Source organism: Monodon monoceros, unplaced genomic scaffold, assembly GCF_005190385.1.
Source record: "Monodon monoceros isolate NGI ecotype Baffin Bay Population unplaced genomic scaffold, NGI_Narwhal_1 Super_Scaffold_18, whole genome shotgun sequence".
NCBI lineage: Eukaryota > Metazoa > Chordata > Mammalia > Artiodactyla > Monodontidae > Monodon > Monodon monoceros.
The window spans coordinates 103,157,225-103,179,260 of record NW_021703774.1 but is presented as its reverse complement, the minus strand read 5'-3'; the positions used below and the strand labels follow the sequence as shown (position 1 = coordinate 103,179,260).

Below are 22,036 nucleotides of genomic sequence, written 5' to 3'. Positions count from 1 at the left end.
ATCACAATCACCTAGGGGGAAGGTACTGGTTAAACAAATTCCTGGACATCCTCAGGCCCAATAATCTCCATTTTAAATATTCTTTAGACTATGAGTATCCCAATTAGTAGAAATAACAAAGAACTGTAGATACACAGATTCTATACAGTGAAATGTAAACATCTGGAAATTGAAATCTGTCTGTTACTAATTATTTACTAGCATCATCTTCTGCTCAATAAGCTCACTGAGAAAAAACACATAAACATTCTTATATCTCTAAAGCCAGTGCCTTTCAAGGCCCTGTTCATCACTTCTTGCTTTTTAATATACATATATTAAGAAATCACACACACACCTCCTTTTAAACTGCAAACTAAATATGTTCAACAGTGGTTCCTCAAAAGCCTGTTATTTCCATAACTTTATTAAAATAAGAAAATTAAATATATATGAAAAAATAATGAAAAACAAGGACTTCTATCAGCTTCATTAGCTACAATATGCATTATTTGTAATTATAAATTATATAAATTATAAATTACATGTAACATAACTGTAACAAAACCTTTAGTTTTGAAAAACGTTTTATTCAAGAATTATGTAATTTCAAATATCTTCCAAAATACAGTTTCCTAGATTGCTACAAAAGAAAGCAAATTGAATAAGAAATTTCATTAAATATGTTTCACTAGTATATACATATGAATGCCAAGCAATTAATATTTAGCCCTGGAATGCGTACCATGTCTTTCGTTTTTCCTTATTAAAGGCTCAATCCAGCACTTTGTATAGGCTATGTACAACAGGCAAAAGTTCAGTGTTCATAGGAGTTTCACATTAGCTGCCTCAATTTATAGCTGTGGTAGTTTGTCCACAGGGGTGTCAAATTTGAAGTCTGTAGGAAACAGATCTGGGGCCCGAGGATAGATCAGCCTGTAGGACTGTCTGATTGTAACATCAGCAACACCAGCAATATCTCCAATTTCTAAAAGACAAAAATCAAAATATTAAGTTTAACTTCCATCCTACCTCCGCTTCTACTACCTGCATTTGTGAGACATGGTACTATAAAACGTCTTAAGTGAAAAAGAATATTTTCAAAAACTAAAAAGTAGAAAGCAGGGCTACAGTAACAACAATAATAATGGTATTAGTACTTTTCGCAAAGCATTGTCAAATTAGTTTAAAAGGTTTACTATACGGAAAACATTTAAACAGTGCTCAAGGCATAGCACTATGTGTGATAGCTATTATATTGCTCATTGTATTTAGAACTGACTTCTTCACAATAAATTTTTTTGAGGATCACAGAATCTATGAATACATTCCTGTAAAGAAATTCACTTTATTAGTTCTGTGTTTAAAAGTTCCCCTGCAACGTCTCCCCTAGCTAAACCTCTATTAAGAGGTTCTTGTTAGGTTAAAACCAAAATGGGATCATGTTGGTATTTTTCTTTTTTAAAAAAATATTTATTTATTTGGCTGCTCTGGGTCTTAGTTGCAGCACGTGGGATCTTCGTTGCCGCGTGCAGGATCTTTAGTTGCGACACGTATGATGATCTAGTTCCCTGACTAGGGATCGAACCCAGGCCCCCTACATTGGGAGCTTGGAGTCTTAACCACTGGACCACCAGGGATGTCCCTATAAGTATTTTTCTACAGCCTCTTTCTTCTACTTAACATATCTGAGGTCAAACGGCTGTATATTATAGCATGATATAGATGTTTTCACTATTATAAACACATACTTGAGCACATATATTGAGCTCACATGAGTTATTTCTACAGTCTATTACAGAATCCAAGGATCCACTTTTACCATTCAAAGTCAGTGTCATATTTTCCTTCCATTTTTTAAACCAAGTCCCAAAGGACTGCCACTTGACAATTATTTGGTTAGTTATACTTAATCAAAATAGATTTTTTAAACACACCCTTTAATACAAACTCATTTTACCATCTTTTCAGAGCCAGTTCAAATCGGTGAGATTTTACAGCTTTTCAGTGTGGATGCTGCCATCAGTGCACAATTAGCTAATTTTAAATTTCCTTATCGTAGTATGTTGCATCATATTTTTCTAGACATAAATACCAATCAATGTCAACTATGTGAATGTCAACTGGCTGCTGGGCAGCAAGTAATTTCACTACCTCACTTTTAAATTTAGAATTGACTGCTCCCTTTTCTTTGTAAATCTTTTTGAGGATCATGGAACTAATTAAGGAATGCATGCTTGTAAAGAAATTCACTTAATACTTCTGCTTGAAAGTTCTACAACAGTAAATTCAAAAATAGCTGCAGAAGGTTTAACTACTTATGTTAGCATTTTCACGAAGAAACTGTGAATAGCATACAAAAGAAGAAAGAGAACAGGTTTCACAGAAAGTTAAAACTTGATGGTCAACACATATTTATAGTGTGCCTCTCTGTAGGGTACCATGCCAGCCAATGAGAAACAAAGCATGGCCACCTCCTCTCAAGATTTAAAAAGTTAAGTTTTGAGGGGAAAAACAGACTATTCAAAATAACCAGGAGAATTTAGGGGGAACAAGTAAAAACTTCTAAAAATGAAAAATGTACAAACTAAAATTAATTACTTAATTCAAATGAAAAAAATGTTAAGTCTGTACACAGGGTTATGCCTCCAAATATTTTTATTTATGAGACACTTAAATGCTGTATTTTCTTAAGTTTTGATGCTAAGGAACTACCTCTTAAACATGGGCTCTAGATATTTAGTGGCGTCCCTCAGAGATATTGCAGGTTCAGTTCCAGACCACTGAAAAAAAGCCAATACTGCAGTAAAGCAAATCACAGGAATTTCTGGGATTCCCAATACATATAAAATTTATATTTACACTATACTGTAGTCTATTAAATGTGCAGAAGAATTATATCTAAAAAGATAATGCATATACCTCAACTAAAAAATACTTTATTACTAAAAAAATGCTAACCATCATCTGACAATTCAGAATTGCCATAAACCTTCCATTTGTAAAAAAAAAAAAAAAATGCAGTATCTGCAAAGTGCAGCAGAACCAAGTAGGCCTGTACCTGCTTCGTACTTAAAATGGAAATACAATCACATACTACAGCCTTCATTAATTTCATCACTACCCTTCCTGATGAACAATCCTACCTTTTTGGGTCCTTTTCTCAGCTGATGCCTGTGAGGCCATGTAAATGGCAGCTGCTGCCACAGATATTGGGCTCCTTCCAGGAACCAAGTCCAACTCCACAGCTTTACGGGCTATATGTGTAGCTGCCATCTGTACTTGTTTAGGAAGACAAAGGTTGGAACAAAACCTGGACATGAAGTCCCCAGTTGTAATCAGATCCACACTGGTTTCTAAAGCTTTCAAAATAAGTTTAAAACATCGACCGATTTCTTTCTTAGAAATTCGTGATACGGCACATATTTCTAAAAAGAGAAAAAAATTAAATAAATAAGTCCACATAGGCCATGTAGTTCACTGTAAAATCTATCATTTCTGATTATAAAAGTAATATATTCTAATTGCAAAATTCAATCATGCCTTAAAGATCAATCTCTAATCCTCTCAGTGATACTTCTCATAGAGCTAATTTAAAATTTCTGTTAATTTAAATGTTTATTACACTTAAAAGAAGTTTTTAAAAAGTTAAATGTAGGTTTTAATATTTCAAAATATTAACTTCTCTTAAGTTTCAATTCATGCAAGTTTCTTCAACCAATCAAAAACTTCTCTGGTATTTATGTATTAATCTGTTGTAAGGAGTATGTCAAGAAGATGAAAGAAAATACTCAAACTAAAGAAGGCTTCTCAAGTTACACAATGTCATACGTACATGCAATCCCTGAGATTACAAGCTATTGAAAAATGAGATCAAATATTTGACCCTGTTATTCTAAAAATTCAACTACCACTTTCAGAATAAATTTAACAAAAGCCTTAGTTTTAGCTGTAGTAACCCAAAAGATGGTAACGATAATGGTCACTGCCTCTTCACTCTGACACAAGAAAACGTAAAAAATATTCATGGATGAATGAAGGGTAATTATAGTCTTAAGCTAAAATGTGTAAGTATCACAGCAACACTGTGAATAAGCTGTAATGTTTTCATGGGTAAACTACAAATTAGATAAACACTGGTTCTTGCAAAGCCTCCAAGCGAAGTGTGAAAATACAAACTGTCTAACTCAAGAGAAAAAGTTTCATTCATGCTTTCTAAGGCTTGACTCCCTCACCTGTAGAGACCTGTGCTGGGAGCGGAAACTTTTCTGTGCATCCAGTGTACAGACTTACTACAAAGGCTTCTGATGCTAGGCCTCAAAGTGCACAAGATATAGTCAGAAGATCCTACTAGCAAAAAACAGAGGGCATACATGGACTAACATGACTTTACATGGGAAACAGCCTGAAAAGAACATGATCAGTATGATCACAGAATTTTTGTCAAGGAATAAAATAAGGTGGTGTTTAGAAAGGTACTTAGGTGGATTACTGTATGTAACCAGGAAGACATGACTTATCTACCTACTGTCAAAGCTGCTTGACTTTGGTCTGTCACTTTAATATGAAATGGATAACATTTATATCTAAGCAACTAAAAACTTACCTTTAAATGTCCTAGGAACTCCTTCCTGTCTGCAGGCAATATAGAGACAAGCAGAAGCTATGGCATCATTAGCCCTTCCCTTCAGGCTCTTCTGTTCATACACTTGCTTGAACAGATTATTTGTTCGATCCTTCAAAGCAGAGAAACTAAGTTTAATTAATTCTAGGCCATTTAATTAGCCACAATAGCAAAATTTCATGTTTTCACTAAATTATGCTAAGTCAAAGCCAGCATGGCTTAAAGACAAGAACTTACAACTATATTTCGAGGGAGGTTGATTCTGTCTGCCATGGTAGTGATTTCTTTGAATGCATTCATCATTGCCCGATCAGAACTACTCATGGTTCTCCTATTCTGGTACTTAGAATTACCGAATTCATCAAAACTTGCAGCTCCTGTACCCTATAAAACAAAGTTTTATAACTTTACGCAAAAAACTTTGAAAACCTGAATGAACAATTTCTAAGAAAACTTAACTTATACAATCTGACTCCATATTGCCCAAGAAATCTACCCTGAGCAACCTCTCTATTCCTCAAAAGAAAAAGTACCAGGTTAAGATGGTTTTAAAGAGGTTTTCTAGCAAATACTTTAAATGTAAATATATTATTAGAAAATCTAATAATATAAACCATCATATTAATAGACCTAGGAGAAAAGTCACATGATAATCTCCAAAGGTGCTTAAAAAAGTTAAGCAAACAAAACTCCCAAGTCCAAAGCCAGCACAATGATTAATGAAGAAACATTAGCAGCATTACCACTGAAGTTCGAAGACAAAAACACCTCCTACCACTACCATTTTCTAACACTGTACTAGAAAAACTAACCAACATGATGTAATTTTAATTATATAATGTTATTATATAACAATTATATTAATTACATTAGTATAATTAAAACTCAGCAAGAGAAAGATTAGAAGTACAAATTTGAGACAGAAGTGATAAACTATTTGCAGATACTACCTTTGTATTTACCTAGAATACTCAAGAAAATCACTCAAACTGCTATAAATAATAAGAGAATTCATTAGAGGGCAAGCTCAAAATTAACAAATAGAAATCAATAGCCTACATATGTGTAATCAACCAGTTAGAAGATGAAAGAAAAAGCTGCAATTACAACAGCAACAAAAAAGATAAAATATCTAGGGATCAACTTAAGAAACATGCGAGACCTTGATGAAGAAAACTTTAAAACATCCACTGAAGGACACATATGACCTAAGGAAATGGAAATGCATACTATATTTCTGGATAACAAGATTTTTTCCTTAAGAAGTCAATTTTCCCTAAGGCAATTTGCAAATCTAACAAAACTCAGTGAAAATAATACCCAAGTTTTTTGTTTTTAAACTAAACAAAGTTATCCTAACTTTTAATGGAAAAGACAAGTGAAGAAAATGCTGAAAAAGGACAATAAAGCCAGATATCAGAACAGTGTGGGGTGGCATTGGACTAACTAGACCAGGTTAGAGAAAGCATGCAAAGTCCAGAAATATCCCCAAATACATTCAGAAATTTAACATATGACAAATGTACCGTCTTAAAAAATTTCTTTGCCATATAGGCATAAACAACTTTCAAAAGAAACAGGAGAACCTAATAGTGGTTACCTGTTCTGACAGGGAAAGGGGGCTGCAAGAGAAACAGAGTTTAGGGGTCAAGGGTGAGGAAAAACCACTGTGGTTTTTTTTACATTTATTTTTGAATCATGTATTTCCTATTGAAAAAAATTAAACATTAAAAAAGTCACAGCATTAATTAGTTGCAATCTTAAACATTTAAAACTGTCCTTACTATACTTTTTTCCAGCCTGTAAAGCTAAAGCAAACACAGAAACCTCCTACTTTAAAATATTTCTGAATATTATAAACTTTTTAAATTAGCCTACACCATTTTTCAAACTTAATATGTAATTTATAGACCATGAAAAAATAATGACCTACTTTTGAATACTTTCTTAAAAATAGACTATGCAGTAATACAGATTCAGTCCTAAAATAGCATACACTTCCTTGATGAGTCCTTTGGAATAATGCCACTACTACTTCCAATTCAGATAACAGAACAAAAAACAGCCAGGCTGCCAGGAAGATTATGCTCCTGCTTTATATAATAGCAGCAGGTACCATTTATTGAACACATTCTACACACTACATGTGTTATAGATACTTTACATACATTCCCATGTAACCCTCAATATCTCTATAAAGTAGTATTATTCTCACTTTACTGATGAGGAAAGTAAACTCAACAATATTAGAAAGTAGTCTATACTGAGATCCAATTTATCTTGGGTGGTATCGAGGGAAAAGAGAAAACATTCATATTCAAGGAACATGTCAATATGAACTCAAAGAACATACTACACTCAATTTTTTGTGCAAAACTGCTTCATGAAAACAAGGGCCTGAGATACAAAGAGTCTGTAACTTCAATCTATTCGTCTCCCATTTAAGATGGAAGAAATGCATAAGGCAACCATCATTCACAACAGTAGTACTGGCAAATCTTATTCTCAGATCAAGATTACTCACTGGGGCAGACTGATACTTTTGCAAAGTTCCCAAACAGGTCTTTAGTCAGTCTGCACCTGGTACTTCCTGCCAAATGGATTTATTACCTTGCCAATCATAGTAGACAAATCTCCATCACTCAGAAGAGGATTCTGAGAATCTCCAACTCGAGATGGATCTTTTGTTGCTTTATCATTGCTGAAAGTTCTCCACTCAGATCCTACATCGATAACCCGGTCACCTGAGAATATAAGTGCAAGTCTAAATTGTTTTGTCAAGATGGGATTTATTTAATGCTACTTAATGCCCAACTCGGCCCTATTATTCCCAGAAAATCTCAACACAAACATCAGGTTTCAGCTTAAGTATCTTGTTTCAGGCATTTGTCCTATAGCATTCCTATTGTGCCAGTCCAATAATAACCCTCTTTAAACATTATGCTATGATTAATCATATTCTAACTCCTGGAACAAAGAATTAGTCAAAATAAGGACAAATAGCAAAATAAAGCTATTCATATGTGATGCAAAGATAAAGTAATATAACCATGAAGAACCAAAATGTGCAACAGGCATGGAAAAAAACAGAAAACACTATTCACAATGGTATTAATACACATAGTTTAACATTTAAAAAATTACAAAGTTTTCATGGGCAATGCTCTGCAAAGATCTAAGCCTAAGGGTATGTTTTAGTAACTATTTGATGAAAAAATATTTTGGGCCAAATAATTCATACAGAATAAACTTTAAGCCTAGAAATCAGTAAGCAAGAAGCCAGACATGGGTAGATCTGGTGTAGATTACTGCTTTGGGGGGAATGCTCAATGGCTGGTAACACCTCCAACCACAGACAAGAGTTAACATGAACACATGCATATGCTAGTGATTGTGCCCTTTGTAAATGTTCTCTTTCAATACTGAAAGCCTTATAAAAGGTAGGTACCACTTTTATTGCTACACTAGAAATAAAACTAATTTGCCAAAGATCACACAGCTAAAACTGAAACGCGAATGGGATTCCAAAATCTGTTGTATACTGCGTTCGTAAAACATGAGCTTTTCCACCAGCTGTGATAAAACTGAAAGCAGGAACCAGATCATTTTCATCTGTGCCTATACACAACAAAGAGAAAGGAGAAAGGAATGGCAGAAGTAAGTTACCTCAGTAGTTAAAAGTCTGGTATTCGTAGAGAACAAAAGTAGGGATACCAAGGGAGGCGGGTGAATTGCGAGACTGGGATTGATTTATATACACTACTATGTATAAAACAGATAAATGATGAGAACCTACTATATAGCACAGGGAAATCTACTCGGTGCTCTGTGATGACCTAAATGGGAAGGAAATCCAAAAAAGAGGGCATATATGTATACACATGGCTGATTCACTTTGCTGTACAGCAGAAACTGACAGAGCAGTGTAAAGCAACTATACTCCAATAAAAAAATAAATAAGGAAGGAATTAAAAAAAAATAAGTCTGGTATTGACAGTCAATTAATATAATGGTTAACAGTGTGGACTCTTGCTGCTTAGCTTTGGACAAATTTCCTCATTTCTGTGCCTTCACTTCCTCAGCTTTAAATTTCCCCAATAACCTCATTTTAAAGATTTAAACATTAAATAAGCTCATACAGGTTCAGTACACATGAAGTGCTTAAAAACCAGTTCAAAGTAAGTTGTTTGGTATTAGCTATTTATAAGCTATAAAAATAATAAGATAACATTCTGACATTTTGACATTCATTCTGAATAAGAAGAGCACCCGTTGTAAAATATTAATCTCCATATTAGACTTTTACAGGATCAATATCAGAGTGCTTTGCTGCAGTATTTGATCAGTAGGATCAGTAGGACAGCAAAGGAGGCAGGGAGAGAACAGAAGGAAGGAACTACATGTAGATTGTGCTAAATCTTCTAAACGTTTTTATATATGGTACGTTAACTAAAATGCTTATAAATAGAGTACAGTGATCTGATCTTAGTGTTATATTTAAGGAAACAGGTAAATACACAACAGAATCATTCATTCCTGATGGTTTTGGGAAAATCTGTTTTTCTCTGAACGCTCAGGTCACTTGGGAATAACCAGATCTCACTTGGACTATCATGTGTCCCTGTCACTAGGGAACTGGGATAGAGCTAGGATCCCCATTTGCCATACCTTATGCAATAAGAATGACCAAGGAAAGCAGAAGCAGGGAGATCAGTTTAGGCAACTTCTGTGGATCAGAGATTGGGCAGGTGGCCCAAAATAAGGAGAAAAAGTTAAATTGATGGGATGATCATGATGGATTTCTCTGCTTCCTTCTCATAAAAGCAAACATCACTAGACTTGGGAAGCAATTCTAATTACATAAATTAATAATGATTTTTAAAACTTACCTGAAAGAAACATAAAATCTGTAACTGTGCACTGAACTTTACTATAATACTAATAAGCAAGGCCCATGTCTCCAAGAGACCACTCTAAAGAGACTGACTTTTCTTCCTTTTTACAGAATAGCTGCTTACAAAAAATAGTTACATAAGCAAAACAAAATTACCTGTATTACCAACACCCAAAGACAGCCACTGTAAATATTCTGGCATATATTCTTTCTGTCTTTTCATTCGTGTGTATATATACGTTTTTTTGTAAGATTAAAACTATATCATATTGTGCCTATTCCACTACAAGCTCTTTTCACTAAATTTCTATCAAAACACCAAAACAAGATTTTTATTTTTTATTTTTTAATTTTTTTTTGCAGTACGCAGGCCTCTCACTGTTGCGGCCTCTCCCGTTGCGGAGCACAGGCTCTGGGTGCGCAGGCCCAGCGGCCATGGCTCACGGGCCCAGCCGCTCCGCGGCATGTGGGATCTTCCCGGACTGGGGCACGAACCCGTGTCCCCTGCATCGGCAGGCGGACTCTCAACCACTGCGCCACCAGGGAAGCCCCGATTTTTATTTTTTGAAAATATTTATTTTTATTATTTATTTATTTGGCTGTGTCGTGTCTTAGTTGTGGCATGCGGGATCTTAGTTTCGGCATGCAGGATCTAGTTCCCCGACCAGGGATCGAACCTGGGCCCCCTGCATTAGGAGTCCAGAGTCTTAACCACTGGACCACCAGGGAAGTCCCCCAAAACAAGATTTTTAGACAAAGTTTAGTCCCTTTAATAGCATCCACTGATCAAAGTGATACCACAGTGTCTCCATGCTTCATGTTTTCAAAGGGAGAAAAGTGAATCCAACTTTCCTAGTCAGTGAAATGAAAACACAAATGTACACAAAACAAAAAACTACTGTGGCCTTCAAATCTACAGTTACTTAATAAATTTAAGTTAAAAAAAATCAAATGTCATCATTAACTTTTAATATCTTAATTAACACAATGGCTGTATTAAGAGAATATTTTAGGGACTTCCCCGGTGGTGCAGTGGTTAACAATCCTCCTGCCAAAGCAGGGGACACAGGTTTGAGCCCTGCTCTGGGAAGATCTCACATGCCGCGGAGCAACTAAGCCTGTGCGCCACAACTACTGAGCCTGCGCTCTAAAGACCACTAAGTTACAACTACTGAAGCCCGCGCACCTAGAGCCCATGCTACGCAACAAAGAGAAGCAACCGCAATGAGAATCCCGTGCACCACAAGGAAGAGCAGTCCCCCACTCGCTGTAACTAGAGAAAGCCTGCACGCAGCAACAAAAACCCAACGCAGCCAAGCAGAAACTTAACACACCATTGCAAAGAAATTATACGCCAATAAAGATGTTAAATTTTTTTTTAATTAATTTTAAAAAAAGAGAATATCTTTACTAACTCACATCTTTTAAGTCTCTCTGGGACTCTAAGTATGATAAAATATTAGTTAGCCAACATGCTTCATTTCACAGCATTTTCCTTTTGGCCCAAAAGTAACTTACCATGAGTTTCTTTTAGTGCTTGCTTTGTACTGCCTCAAAAAAGACAAGATGGATTAGGGAGAAAATAAATTTTAAAAAAAGCTGGCCTAGGATAGTATAAATAGAAAGACCAGAACTGGGTAGTGATGTAATTTTTCCACATACGTGGGAATGATCTACATGACTCATTCAACAATCTGTGGTTTGTGCTAAGAGCTATTCCCTCTTTTTATATGTTACTGCTCAAAACATAGCATTTGTAAAAAATAAAATTTCCAAAATAACTCAAAAAGCACATCATGAAACTACAACTAGACCACCAGATTAAGTGCATGAGTAACAAGAAATAGGGCAGATCATTCAGGAAAAAAGTCAGAATACATAAAGGATTTTCTTGGAAAACATCTAAATGGTCGCACTTTTAAAAGCTGCTCTGGAAGGAAACTGCATTACAGAATTTTTCAAGGAGTAAGTGTACAAGGCAGCCATACTGTTTGGGCATAATCAACCTTTGACAAGAAGTTGCCTGCCAATTAGCACATGTGCACATAACACACAACCTCACAAAGCCTTCCATGTTCTAGAAACAGAGAAACACGCCAACTTTCACCAGTTCCTTTCTTAACCACACACTGATTTTTGTAAAATTTACACCAGATAGAAAGTCTATATATAAAGGTTTTTAATAGCCAAAATCATAGCAGGACTGTTATGTACATAATAGCACTACTCCTCCCTCCATCTATAGAGTATGATCTCTAACACTCTGATCAAGTTCCCCATCCAAAAAGGTAAACAGATTCAATATGTACATCTAGGTATTACACACATGCACAGTTCTCAATCCACGTATCAGTGGTGTCTAAAGAGTATTAACTAAGATATTACACTATATTCTACAACAATGAGTTTCATCTATTTTTTCAAGAAGAAATTGAGAATAATTGCCAAAATCATTCACACCAGTTTAAAACTGTTCAACTACTTTGGCACCTACCCACCTTATGATCTGGCAATTCCACTCCTAAGTATTTGCCTACAAAAATCTCACACAAGAATATGGGACTTCCCTGCTGGTCCAGGGGTTAAGAATCTGCCTTCCAATGCAGGGGACACAGGTTCAATCCCTGGTTGGGCAACTAAGCCCGTGAACCTCAACTACTGAGCCTGAGCACCACAACTAGAGAGCCCGCGCGCTCTGGAGCCCGAGCATCACAACGAGAGAGAAGCCCACGCACCACAACGAAGAGCCCGCACGCAGCAACCAAGACCTGACACAGCCAGATAAAATAAATAAATAAATATTTTTTAGAAAGTCTCATACAGGGCTTCCCTGGTGGCGCAGTGGTTAAGAATCCACCTGCCAATGCAGGGGACACGAGTTTGATCCCTGGTCCAGGAAGATCCCACATGCCGTGGAGCAACTAAGCCCGTGCACCACAACTACTGAGCCTGCACTCTACAGCCCGTGAGCCACAACTACTGAGCCTGCGCTCTAGAGCCCACGAGCCACAACTACTGAAGCCCACGCGCCTAGAGCCCGTGCTCCGCAACAAGAGAAGCCACCACAATGAGAAGCCCCCGCACACCGCAACGAAGACCCAACACAGCCAAAAACAATAAATAAAATGAAATAAAATAAATTTATTAAAATAAAGTCTCATACAAGAATGTGCACAGCAGCATTATTCATATTAGCTAAAAACTGGAAACCCAAATGTCCATCAATGGGAAAATGTAAACAATGGAAAACTCAGCAAGTAAACTACTAATAATGCAGTAACAAGTGCATTTCGAAAACACTATTTTGAGTAAAAAAAAAAGTCACACACACATAAGAAAAACCAACCATATTATATGATTTTATTTGTAGGAAGTTCAAAAACAGGCAAAACAATTTCTGGGATAGAAATCAGTACAGGGATTGCTGGGTTGGGTTGGGTTGGAGGTGGGGGGCGGGGTAGAGGTGACTGACTAGAAAAAGGCATAAGGGGACTTCTGAGATGAGGGAAATGGTCTAATCATGTTTTGTTTGTTTGTCTGTTTGGTTTTTTTTTTGGCTGCATCGTGAGGCTTGCAGGATCTTAGTTCCCTGACCAGGGATAGAACCCGTTTCCCCTGCAGTGGAAGCCCAGAGTCTTAATCACTGGACTGCCAGGAACTCCCTAAATATCTTGATTAGTGTGTTGGTTACACCAGTATATGCAATGACAAAATTTAAACCATACATTTGGGATCTTTGAATTTTATTGTCTGCAATTATACCTTAATAAACTAAAAATTAAAATTCACCCCCCACCAAAATACTGTTGAATTTGAATTAAACTGTATCAAACCTATACACTTTGGGGGGAGTGACAGAACAATTTTTATCTATCTTCTTGGACAAGGGAATATACTCTTTCTCAAGGTCTTCTTTCAGATTACATGTAGGTCACATTTAGACCTTTTTGTTGTTAAGAATCTCATTTTCTAACTAGTACTTGCTACAGTATTTTATATGCTTATATTCAACCACTTTTAACCAGTGGTTTTAATTCAACCACTTTTATATGCTTATATTCAACCACTTTTACAGTCTATTAATTTTAAACAATTGATCTGAATAGGGACTTCCCTGGTGGCACAGTGGTTAAGAATCTACCTGCCAATGCAGAGGACACGCGTTCAAGCCCTGGTCCGGAGCAACTAAGCCCGTGTGCCACAACTACTGAGCCTGCGCTCTAGAGCCCGCGAGCCACAATTACTGAGCCCAAGTGCCACAACTACTGAAGCCCAGGTGCCTAGAGCCCGTGCTCTGCAACAAGAGAAGCCACCGCAACGAGAAGCCCGTGCACTGCAACGAAGAGTAGCCCCTGCTCGCCGCAACTAGAGAAAGCCCGCGCACAGCAACGAAAGCCCAACACAACCAAAAATAAATTTTTTTTAAAAAAAGAGAATACTTTATCTTTACTAACTCACATCTTTTAAGTCTCTCTAGAACTCTAAAGATAAAGTATTAGTTAGCCAACATGCTTCATTTCATAACATTTTCCTTTTGGCCCCAAAGTAACTTAGCATGAGTTTCTTTTAGTGTTTGCTTTGTACTGCCTCAAAAAAGACAAGCTGGATTAGGGAGGGAAAAAAAAAAAAAGCTGGCCGAGGATGGTATGAATAGAAAGCCCAGGACTGCTTTCTATGCAGTCCTTATTCAAGATGATGGAATTCCTACCACTTGAGACATGCCAGTCACCATGCTAGGGAAATAGGTTTCTAATAGTAACATTTCTACTCACATACCATTGGCCAAAGCCAGTCAAGTGGTGATGTTTAACTTCAAACGGAGTGGGGAAATACAATTGTACCATGTGGCCCAAAAGAGAAGAACCAGAAATATCAGGGAATAGTCATCAGTACTGTTCCACATGACAATTAGCAAATAAAACTCAGCTTTGTATTTTTGTGGATTTATGTATAAATTTATTTTAGAAAGATTGTTCTATGACCTCCTTTCTGTGTCACAAGACAAACAGGAATCAGACTTAACTTCATTGTATTCCATCAATAAAATTTTAGGTCCCTTCAAAGTAATGTTTTTACTGGTCGGTTGCTTGCAAATTTTTATTAATAAAACTTTTTAAATGTTAAAAGGATACATTCCCCAGTGGTGCGTGGGAATCTTGATGTGCAACCCTAAGGGTCTTCTGTGAGGAATGTCAAGTTTTCTTCTATTGCACCTTTAATATTTTATCATATTCAGCTGGATCTTCAAGTAGTACCATAGTGGCTATCTTGTCTTTACCACTTTCCAAAATTCACTCTTTATATTCTCAGGTTTGTTTTCTGCTTTACTGATTCAATTTTCTAGAATGTTAAGTCAGCTCATTGTTATCTAAACAGTTTTACTGTTTGTCTCCTTGTACTATCTTCTTTATTTCTGACCACTTTTAATAGAAACATTAAGGAAGCTTTATTTCACTGATCAGAAAAAGCAGTTATTTTCTATAACTTTTTTCTAGTAAACTGTATCAGAAGCAGAATTTTCTGTTAAGTCCATAGGACCACTGTTCCTCTTTACTGTAGTTTGTATTCAAAAGCCTCAGGCTGATGTTTATGCTTATTCATCCTGTAATAAAGAATTATCAATCCAAGTCCAGTGGTGGCAGTGATGTTGGAAAACCTTCCAATCCACCACTGCTAAGTACTCCCAGCCTCTCTGGGTACTCACAAATCCCTGGCAGACAACAGAGAATCCAAACAAAAATAAACTCCCAATATGATTCCAAAAATGTATTAGGAAGGATACAGGTAGGTCTGTAATCAAAGCAAAAACAACAGCAACTTCAACGACATGGAACTTTCTCAGGTTACCATAGTTAATAGTTTTGGATTAGCGTGACTCCCAGGCTCCTCCTATCTTTTTTGATAAGCCATCTTCATCATGACTTGCATTTTGTAGTGTATGATGGCTGCTGGTAGGTCTCTCCATCATGTCTGCATTCTAGCCAATGGGAAGGAGAAAAAGGGAGAGCACATCCCTTAGGGCAGGATCTAGAATTGCACAAATCTCTTCTACTTTACAGTGCACTCTTAGAACTTAATCAGGTGGCCATAACCAACTGGAGGGGAAGCTGGGAAATAAATACAGTCTAGCTGAGCAGCCACAGGCCCAGTGGATTCTTATTATTAAAGAAAGAGTTGGGTAACAGATACTGGAAAACAACCAGCATCTTCTGCTACAAGGAATAATGCCATAGCGGGGGAGAGAGATAAGAAAGGATGTCCTGTAGAAACAAGGTACTTTGCTTGATGGTATAAAGGAAACAGTACACAAAGACAAATTAAACAGACATGTAACCTTCTTACCAGGCAAGCTATAAATGGTAAATACAACCAAAGATATTCTGTAGTACAATATTAAAATCATAATGGCTTAAGGTAGCAATTTTAACAAAGGGGAAAACTGCAACATATCAAAAGCAGCCAGGAAGCCAATACTGAAGATAATCTGACTTTCCAACCTGACCTAGACTCAGGATATTTTTGTTTTCTGTTTATTATTGTAAATTAATAAAGAAATTTTTTAAAAAATATTATTTGGTTGCGTGGGGTCTTAGTTGCAGCAGGCAGGCTCCTTAGTTGTGGCATTTGAACTCTTAGTTGTGACATGCATGTGGGATCTAGTTCCCTGACCAGGGATCGAACCCAGGCCCCCTGCATTGGGAGCGTGGAGTCTTATCCACCATGCCACCAGGGAAGTCCCAATAAAGGAATTTTTAAAAAGGGAATATTAAGAGGAACTGCCCAGAATTTCAATTCTTTCTGCCATCTTTTAAGCATTTTGGCACACCACCTTTGGTAGAGAATTCAGAAGTAAGAGTCTTAGAACAATATCCCCCAAGCTACTTGTTTTCATAGGCTAGATTTATCTAAAATCATTTAGTTTAAAACTACAAAAGTTTTCAAAATGTGCTAAGTCAAAAACTTCAATAATCAAAATGTATTATTATTCAAGATGGATAAATCCAAAGCACTGAATTTTTTAATTAAAAAAAATCAAGGTGCTCTGGGAAACTGTTTAAGCCAACACACTGTATTTGTTAAATCTAATGCTGAAAATGAAATGCATCATTAGTTTCCACACCTTCCTCAGTCACCTAACCCTTCCTACCATTCCTTCTCACATTTCAAAGAATCCTGATTTTTAGTCTAGGGTTACTATACATTCTTATCAGAAATCTTGCATTAAAGATAATTTTGAAGGGAACTTTGATCAAGAGATATTTTATAAAGAAATACTATTAATAATATAGTCAGTCTCTAAATCAGTTTATGTTCCCACAATGTAAACTGGGTACCAACCCAAAATGAATTATCCACTAGAAACAAACCATATCATGGTTAATTTCCCAGACCAGCCCATAAAATCCTATTTTATCCATGTTTAGACCATTAAAAAACAATAAAAACAAAAAAAAACCCTGTACAAGTCAACAGTGTAACTACCATTAGGAAAACAGTTTGTAAAGGAAAATACATTATAAGTTCCATCCTTGAATATGTGAACAGACCTTGCTTTTCCTGAAATATGGGCAGGTATGCAGCAAGCAGCAGCAGCAGCAGCATCTAAGCTAAGGAGCCCTGGCTCTGGTAGAAGATGCATCTTAACTTAGTCACAATACATTTAGTCCTTCACATACTAATATTGATACTTTCAGGCCTCCATCTTATGGCACATGTTTCTTTTCCCCTCTACCTGGAATGACTTTCCCTCCATAAACCCTTACTCATTCTAATGATCATGTTTTCAATGTAAATTCAACAGTAATTTCCCTAGGAAGTCACCACTTCCTTCCTACGTGTTCTCACCGAACTTGGAAGATCTGTAGTAGAACTTTTACCACTCTTTGTTGTTTTAATTTACCTTCCTCCTTTCCACACAGTAGACAAAGAATTGGTCCAGAGCTTGCTTACAGAATCTCATCTTTCTATCACTCTCCTTGACCAGCACAGTGTTTAATGGAAACATGTAGTACAAAGACCAAAGGCTTTTCAAGTCCAATAAATCTGGATTTAAGTGGCTGTGTCACTTACTAGGTGTAGAATCTTGAGCTAATTACCCAAACACTACAAGCCTCAGTTTCCCTTTCTTTAAAATCAAAAAACTACCTCAGAGTGGTTGTGTTACCCAAGTAAAATTAGTGGTTCTCTGATGCTTAAGAGAAAGTAGCATCTAAATTTAAAATTTCTGAATTAGGTAAAAAGGCTGTGTCTGAGGGCTTACAAGAGATGACAAAGCAAGAATTTGAAAGTGAATACAAATATTCCTTAATTTTAAAATATAACTTGGCTATAGTAAACTAAAGCTGAATATTTTCCTTTAGGAAACACTGCTAATGCAAATTTAAAGATGGTAATCCGATAATGTTTAAAATACTACAATTGCAGCATTAAATATGCCAGACCCATAACAATCACTAAAACACATTTTGCAATCGACTTGCTAGGAAGAATGGCATCTCAGATTTGGAATCACCCTTTTTTTCTTACAAGGTTAAGAAAAAAGGAGTACTTATATCCCTAAAATACGTATCACTGAAATCTCATACTAAAATTATACTATGTATTTTATACATTATCTCATTTTATTCTTAACAATTCCTAACAAATCTGAGATGTATGGTACATGTCCTTTTTGGGGGGGTGTACTTATTTTACACATAAAGAAAGTTAAGCTTGGAGAAATTATGTAACTTAACCTTAGTTACATAACTTATTAAGTAGTAGAGCCAAGTCTAGACTCCAGGGCCACTGACTCCTAGTTACCCTAGGAACTATGGACACACATAGATATCTGTCTTACAGGAATTTGCAGTCTAGGTCTGGAGACATGGGAAATATGAAAGCAAAGATGAGAAGCCTAACTGTACAGAGATCACAAAGAATGTGCCAAATTATAAAGTTTACAGGATAGATCTGTGTTTCTTAACATGTTACCAATGTATGACCTGAGCTAGGGTTTCTGGAAGTGGGGCCTGGAATCTTTTCAAACATATTTCTCAGCTGATTCTTAATGCACATTCACGTTCATGTCTCAGATTCACTAGTTTAAACAATATCCAGAATGAACTTAGGAGGGGAAGGTCAAATCGACTCATTTTTCTCTTTCAAATTCATCTAAACTATTTTCCGGTATTTTCCTTATAGTACTTTTTTTTTTTCTTGCGGTACGCGGGCCTCTCACTGTGGTGGCCTCTCCCGTTGCGGAGCACAGGCTCTGGACGCGCAGGCCCAGTGGCCATGGCTCACAGGCCCAGCCGCTCTGCGGCATGTAGGCTCTTCCTGGACCGGGGCACGAACCCATGTCCCCTGCATCGGCAGGTGGACTCTCAACCACTGCGCCACCAGGGAAGCCCTCCTTATATTACTTTTAAAATCAATGGAAGAATTCCATTTTAAATGCTACACAAAGAGTGGCTTTAAGTAGAAATGATACCACTAGTTCTAAACAACACCTCATTGTGAAATCCTAATTTATAAAGGTCTTGATAACCAATTTCATGTTTTAATAGCTGTTATGACAGCTTACTAATCTTATACTTTGCAGCCTATAAATCATGCCCAAACAATATACAAGGTCAAACTTATGAACAAAGTGATAATCTAAATATGATTATACTGCCACCTAGTGCTCAACTTTTAAAGTGTCATAATCACACAGGATTTGGGGGAAAAAACCCACACAGTGCTGTTACAGCCAACATGGTAGAAATGACAAAGCTTTGCTTTAAAAATTGGCCCTATTTTAGAGATCACTACCAATATCTTAAGGGTCACTGATGAGACAGCCAATGACAAATCATAATACTTCATATGTCTAAAATAACAATCTTATAATTCAAATACAAGAGGAAAGTCAATTAAACTATTACATGTTATAAGTAGTACTACAAACAGCTACAAAAAATTGGAAACAATCTAAATTACCTGAGAGACTAAATACTACACAACCATTTAAATACTGGGGAAAAATTAAACAGGACATCAAACATGTAACAAATTGTATTTTCCAAAGATGGCAGCAATAATATTTCCCATCCACATGTTCTTCTGCAACATGACCTTGTCACCCTCACATTGAGGGGGGGCTATTTCTCCTCCCCTTCCAATCTAGGTGGGTCCTAGGGCTGCTTTGACTAATAGAATGCAGAAGTGACCCTGTTCCAAGGCATAGCCCTTAACTACTTGAGTCCAGCTTCCGTTCTCTCTGAAAACACTTGCTCCTGGGATATTTCTCGTAGAAACCAACCACCATGTATGAAATATGACTACTCTAACACAACTATGGAGAAGCTTTAGAGGATGACAAACCTCTGTGGGGAGGTCAAGGAACAGAAAGGCATCAAAATGCAGATGAAGATGCCGTTACGGAAGTGGATCCTCCAGGTCTAGCCAGTGCCGAAACAATGGCCCAGATGAATCCTTCCCAAATTAATGACCAATAAAATTATGAGCAAAATGAAATGGTTGTTATAAGCCACTAAATTTTGAGGTGATCTGTCATGTTACTGAAACAGAAATTGGTTCCTGAAAGTACGATGTTGCTTTAAGAAAGTCCTAAAACACATGGCACTGGTTTTAAGACTGAGTGGTGGGCCTCAAGGAGTCTACCAATGAAGGTTTGAAGGACAGTGAGAAAGGTGTTCTTAAGAGACTAGAGAAAAGGTATATTATATAAAACATATTTTTTGTATTATGAATTTCATTTAAAAAGATAATAGTAATGGACTCTCCTACTTGATAACTCAGTTGAGAGGGATAATATATGGCTCTGAAGGTAACAGTTGAGCAGTATCTAGTCTTGGGTTTAAAATTAAGGGGAGTTAGTGACAACAGGCTGCTTTAAGTTTCAAGAACATATTAAATACTAAGTAAGTACAGAGTGGTCCAAAAACAATTCTAAAAGAGTTTGTTTCTAAGGTTGTCTGGTGATTATTTAAACAGTAAGCTATTCAAAATGCTTATTCAATAAATATGTTATAATCTAAAAACTTTCAGACAATGTAAAATTTCATGGCAAGTACAATCAAACTATGTACACCAAGATTATTTATTAGGAAACACATGATGATGTTGTCTAGATATAAATCTCTATGAACATCAATATCTCAAACATGAAAGAAGCCACAAATTTTATGCCCTCAATGGACTGCAGAATATTTGTCCAGCTTAATTTCTTCCCTATTTCCATAGTATTAGAGAGAAAAGTTGAATTGAGCTGGCAACAAAGCATATACCTTTAAACCAGCAAGATGATGCAAATCTAAATTTATTATTGATATATGACAATGATATACATTTGTGTGTGTATGTACGTATGTATATGTTATTTTTAAAATTTAGACCCATGGAATGTCATGATCAATTAAACTATTCTCAACATAATTTGACTGATGATATCCCTAGCAAAACAGAACTTTTTTAGCAGCCTCTTGCCTGCCTCCCCTTGTCTAGTCATGGAATAGATTCTTCACTTGCAGGACGTCATATTACACATTTAACCACAATATCTGTGAATAAGGCTACTGTATATTTTAAATCAAGTGTTTGTTACACTTTACATCAAAAAAACCAGTATCATAAACAGGTATTTCTATATATAGAGAAGTTTAATCAGATTCTATTTTTAAGTTTTCAGATCTTAAAATTTAGCCTAGTAGGTTTAGTTAGATTGAAAAATAGTAGTTTTGATGCTGTTCAAGACTAATAATAAAGCAAAACTAAAAGAAAATTAACTTCCCTTGGTTTGATATAACAGAAAAATGCAACTAAAAATTAAGGATTCCAAGCACAAAAAAGCAGGTAAGCCTTGAGAATTATATCTTCCTTCTCCAGTTGCTTAATTTTATTTACCCAACTATCTTGCTAGTCAAAGTGGAAGTGAAGCTGATGGAAAGACTGGAAATATAATGCAATATTTTTGCACTACTTCTTTTTAAGTGGCTACAGAAGTTAGGAGAGCCAAGAATCTGAAATTATCTTCAGTCTTCTGTCTCTGTCTCACTCTTCCATATTATCAGTTCAATCTTAATACTTTGGAAGAGACAGAATGCTCTCATTTAACTTAGGGGTCAGCAAACCTTTTCTTTAAAGGGCCAAAGTAAATATTTTAGGCTTTGCAGGTCAAGAGGCCAAACTGACTTATGTTTATTCTTTTATTTTTGTGAAGAAATTCTGCTGTGATGAGATATTCCACTATATATTTTCTAAATTTTCTGACCATTGTTTTCCTGAGTTAGTAGTATTGTGATAAGTGCTTAGTCTGGTAATGTCAACGTCTGTTGTATTCTTCTGGCACATCTACAGTATCATTGCATAATGAACACAATGCTTTGCCATCTAATTCAGTAACAAATAACCTACGCTCCACTGTGCCTTAAAAGCATGACATTCAGAGTTCAGCTTTTTTTCTCATTTTCACATGATGGGTATGCAATGGTAACAAAATAAATAAATAAAATGTTTCAGTATGGAGACATGCCTGGCACTCAGAAATGCTGTGG

General features: G+C 36.3%; 1 protein-coding gene and 1 non-coding gene across 2 annotated transcripts in view; both read right to left on the bottom strand.

Moving 5' to 3' along the window:
• Positions 1–548: 548 nt before the first annotated feature.
• GTF2B (general transcription factor IIB) overlaps positions 549–22,036 on the bottom strand; it is a 28,424-nt gene continuing 6,936 nt past the window's right edge. Inside the window, exons 3-7 of the mRNA XM_029228517.1 lie at positions 7,214–7,347; positions 4,841–4,987; positions 4,586–4,715; positions 3,126–3,407; positions 549–967 (exon numbers count right to left, since the gene is read on the bottom strand). Of these exons, the coding sequence (XP_029084350.1) occupies positions 834–967; positions 3,126–3,407; positions 4,586–4,715; positions 4,841–4,987; positions 7,214–7,347 (827 nt within the window). The 3' untranslated portion in view covers positions 549–833. The remainder of the gene's footprint in view (positions 968–3,125; positions 3,408–4,585; positions 4,716–4,840; positions 4,988–7,213; positions 7,348–22,036) is intronic.
• TRNAR-CCU lies at positions 10,154–10,226 on the bottom strand. Its single transcript has one exon. It is a non-coding gene; the product is annotated as a tRNA-Arg (tRNA).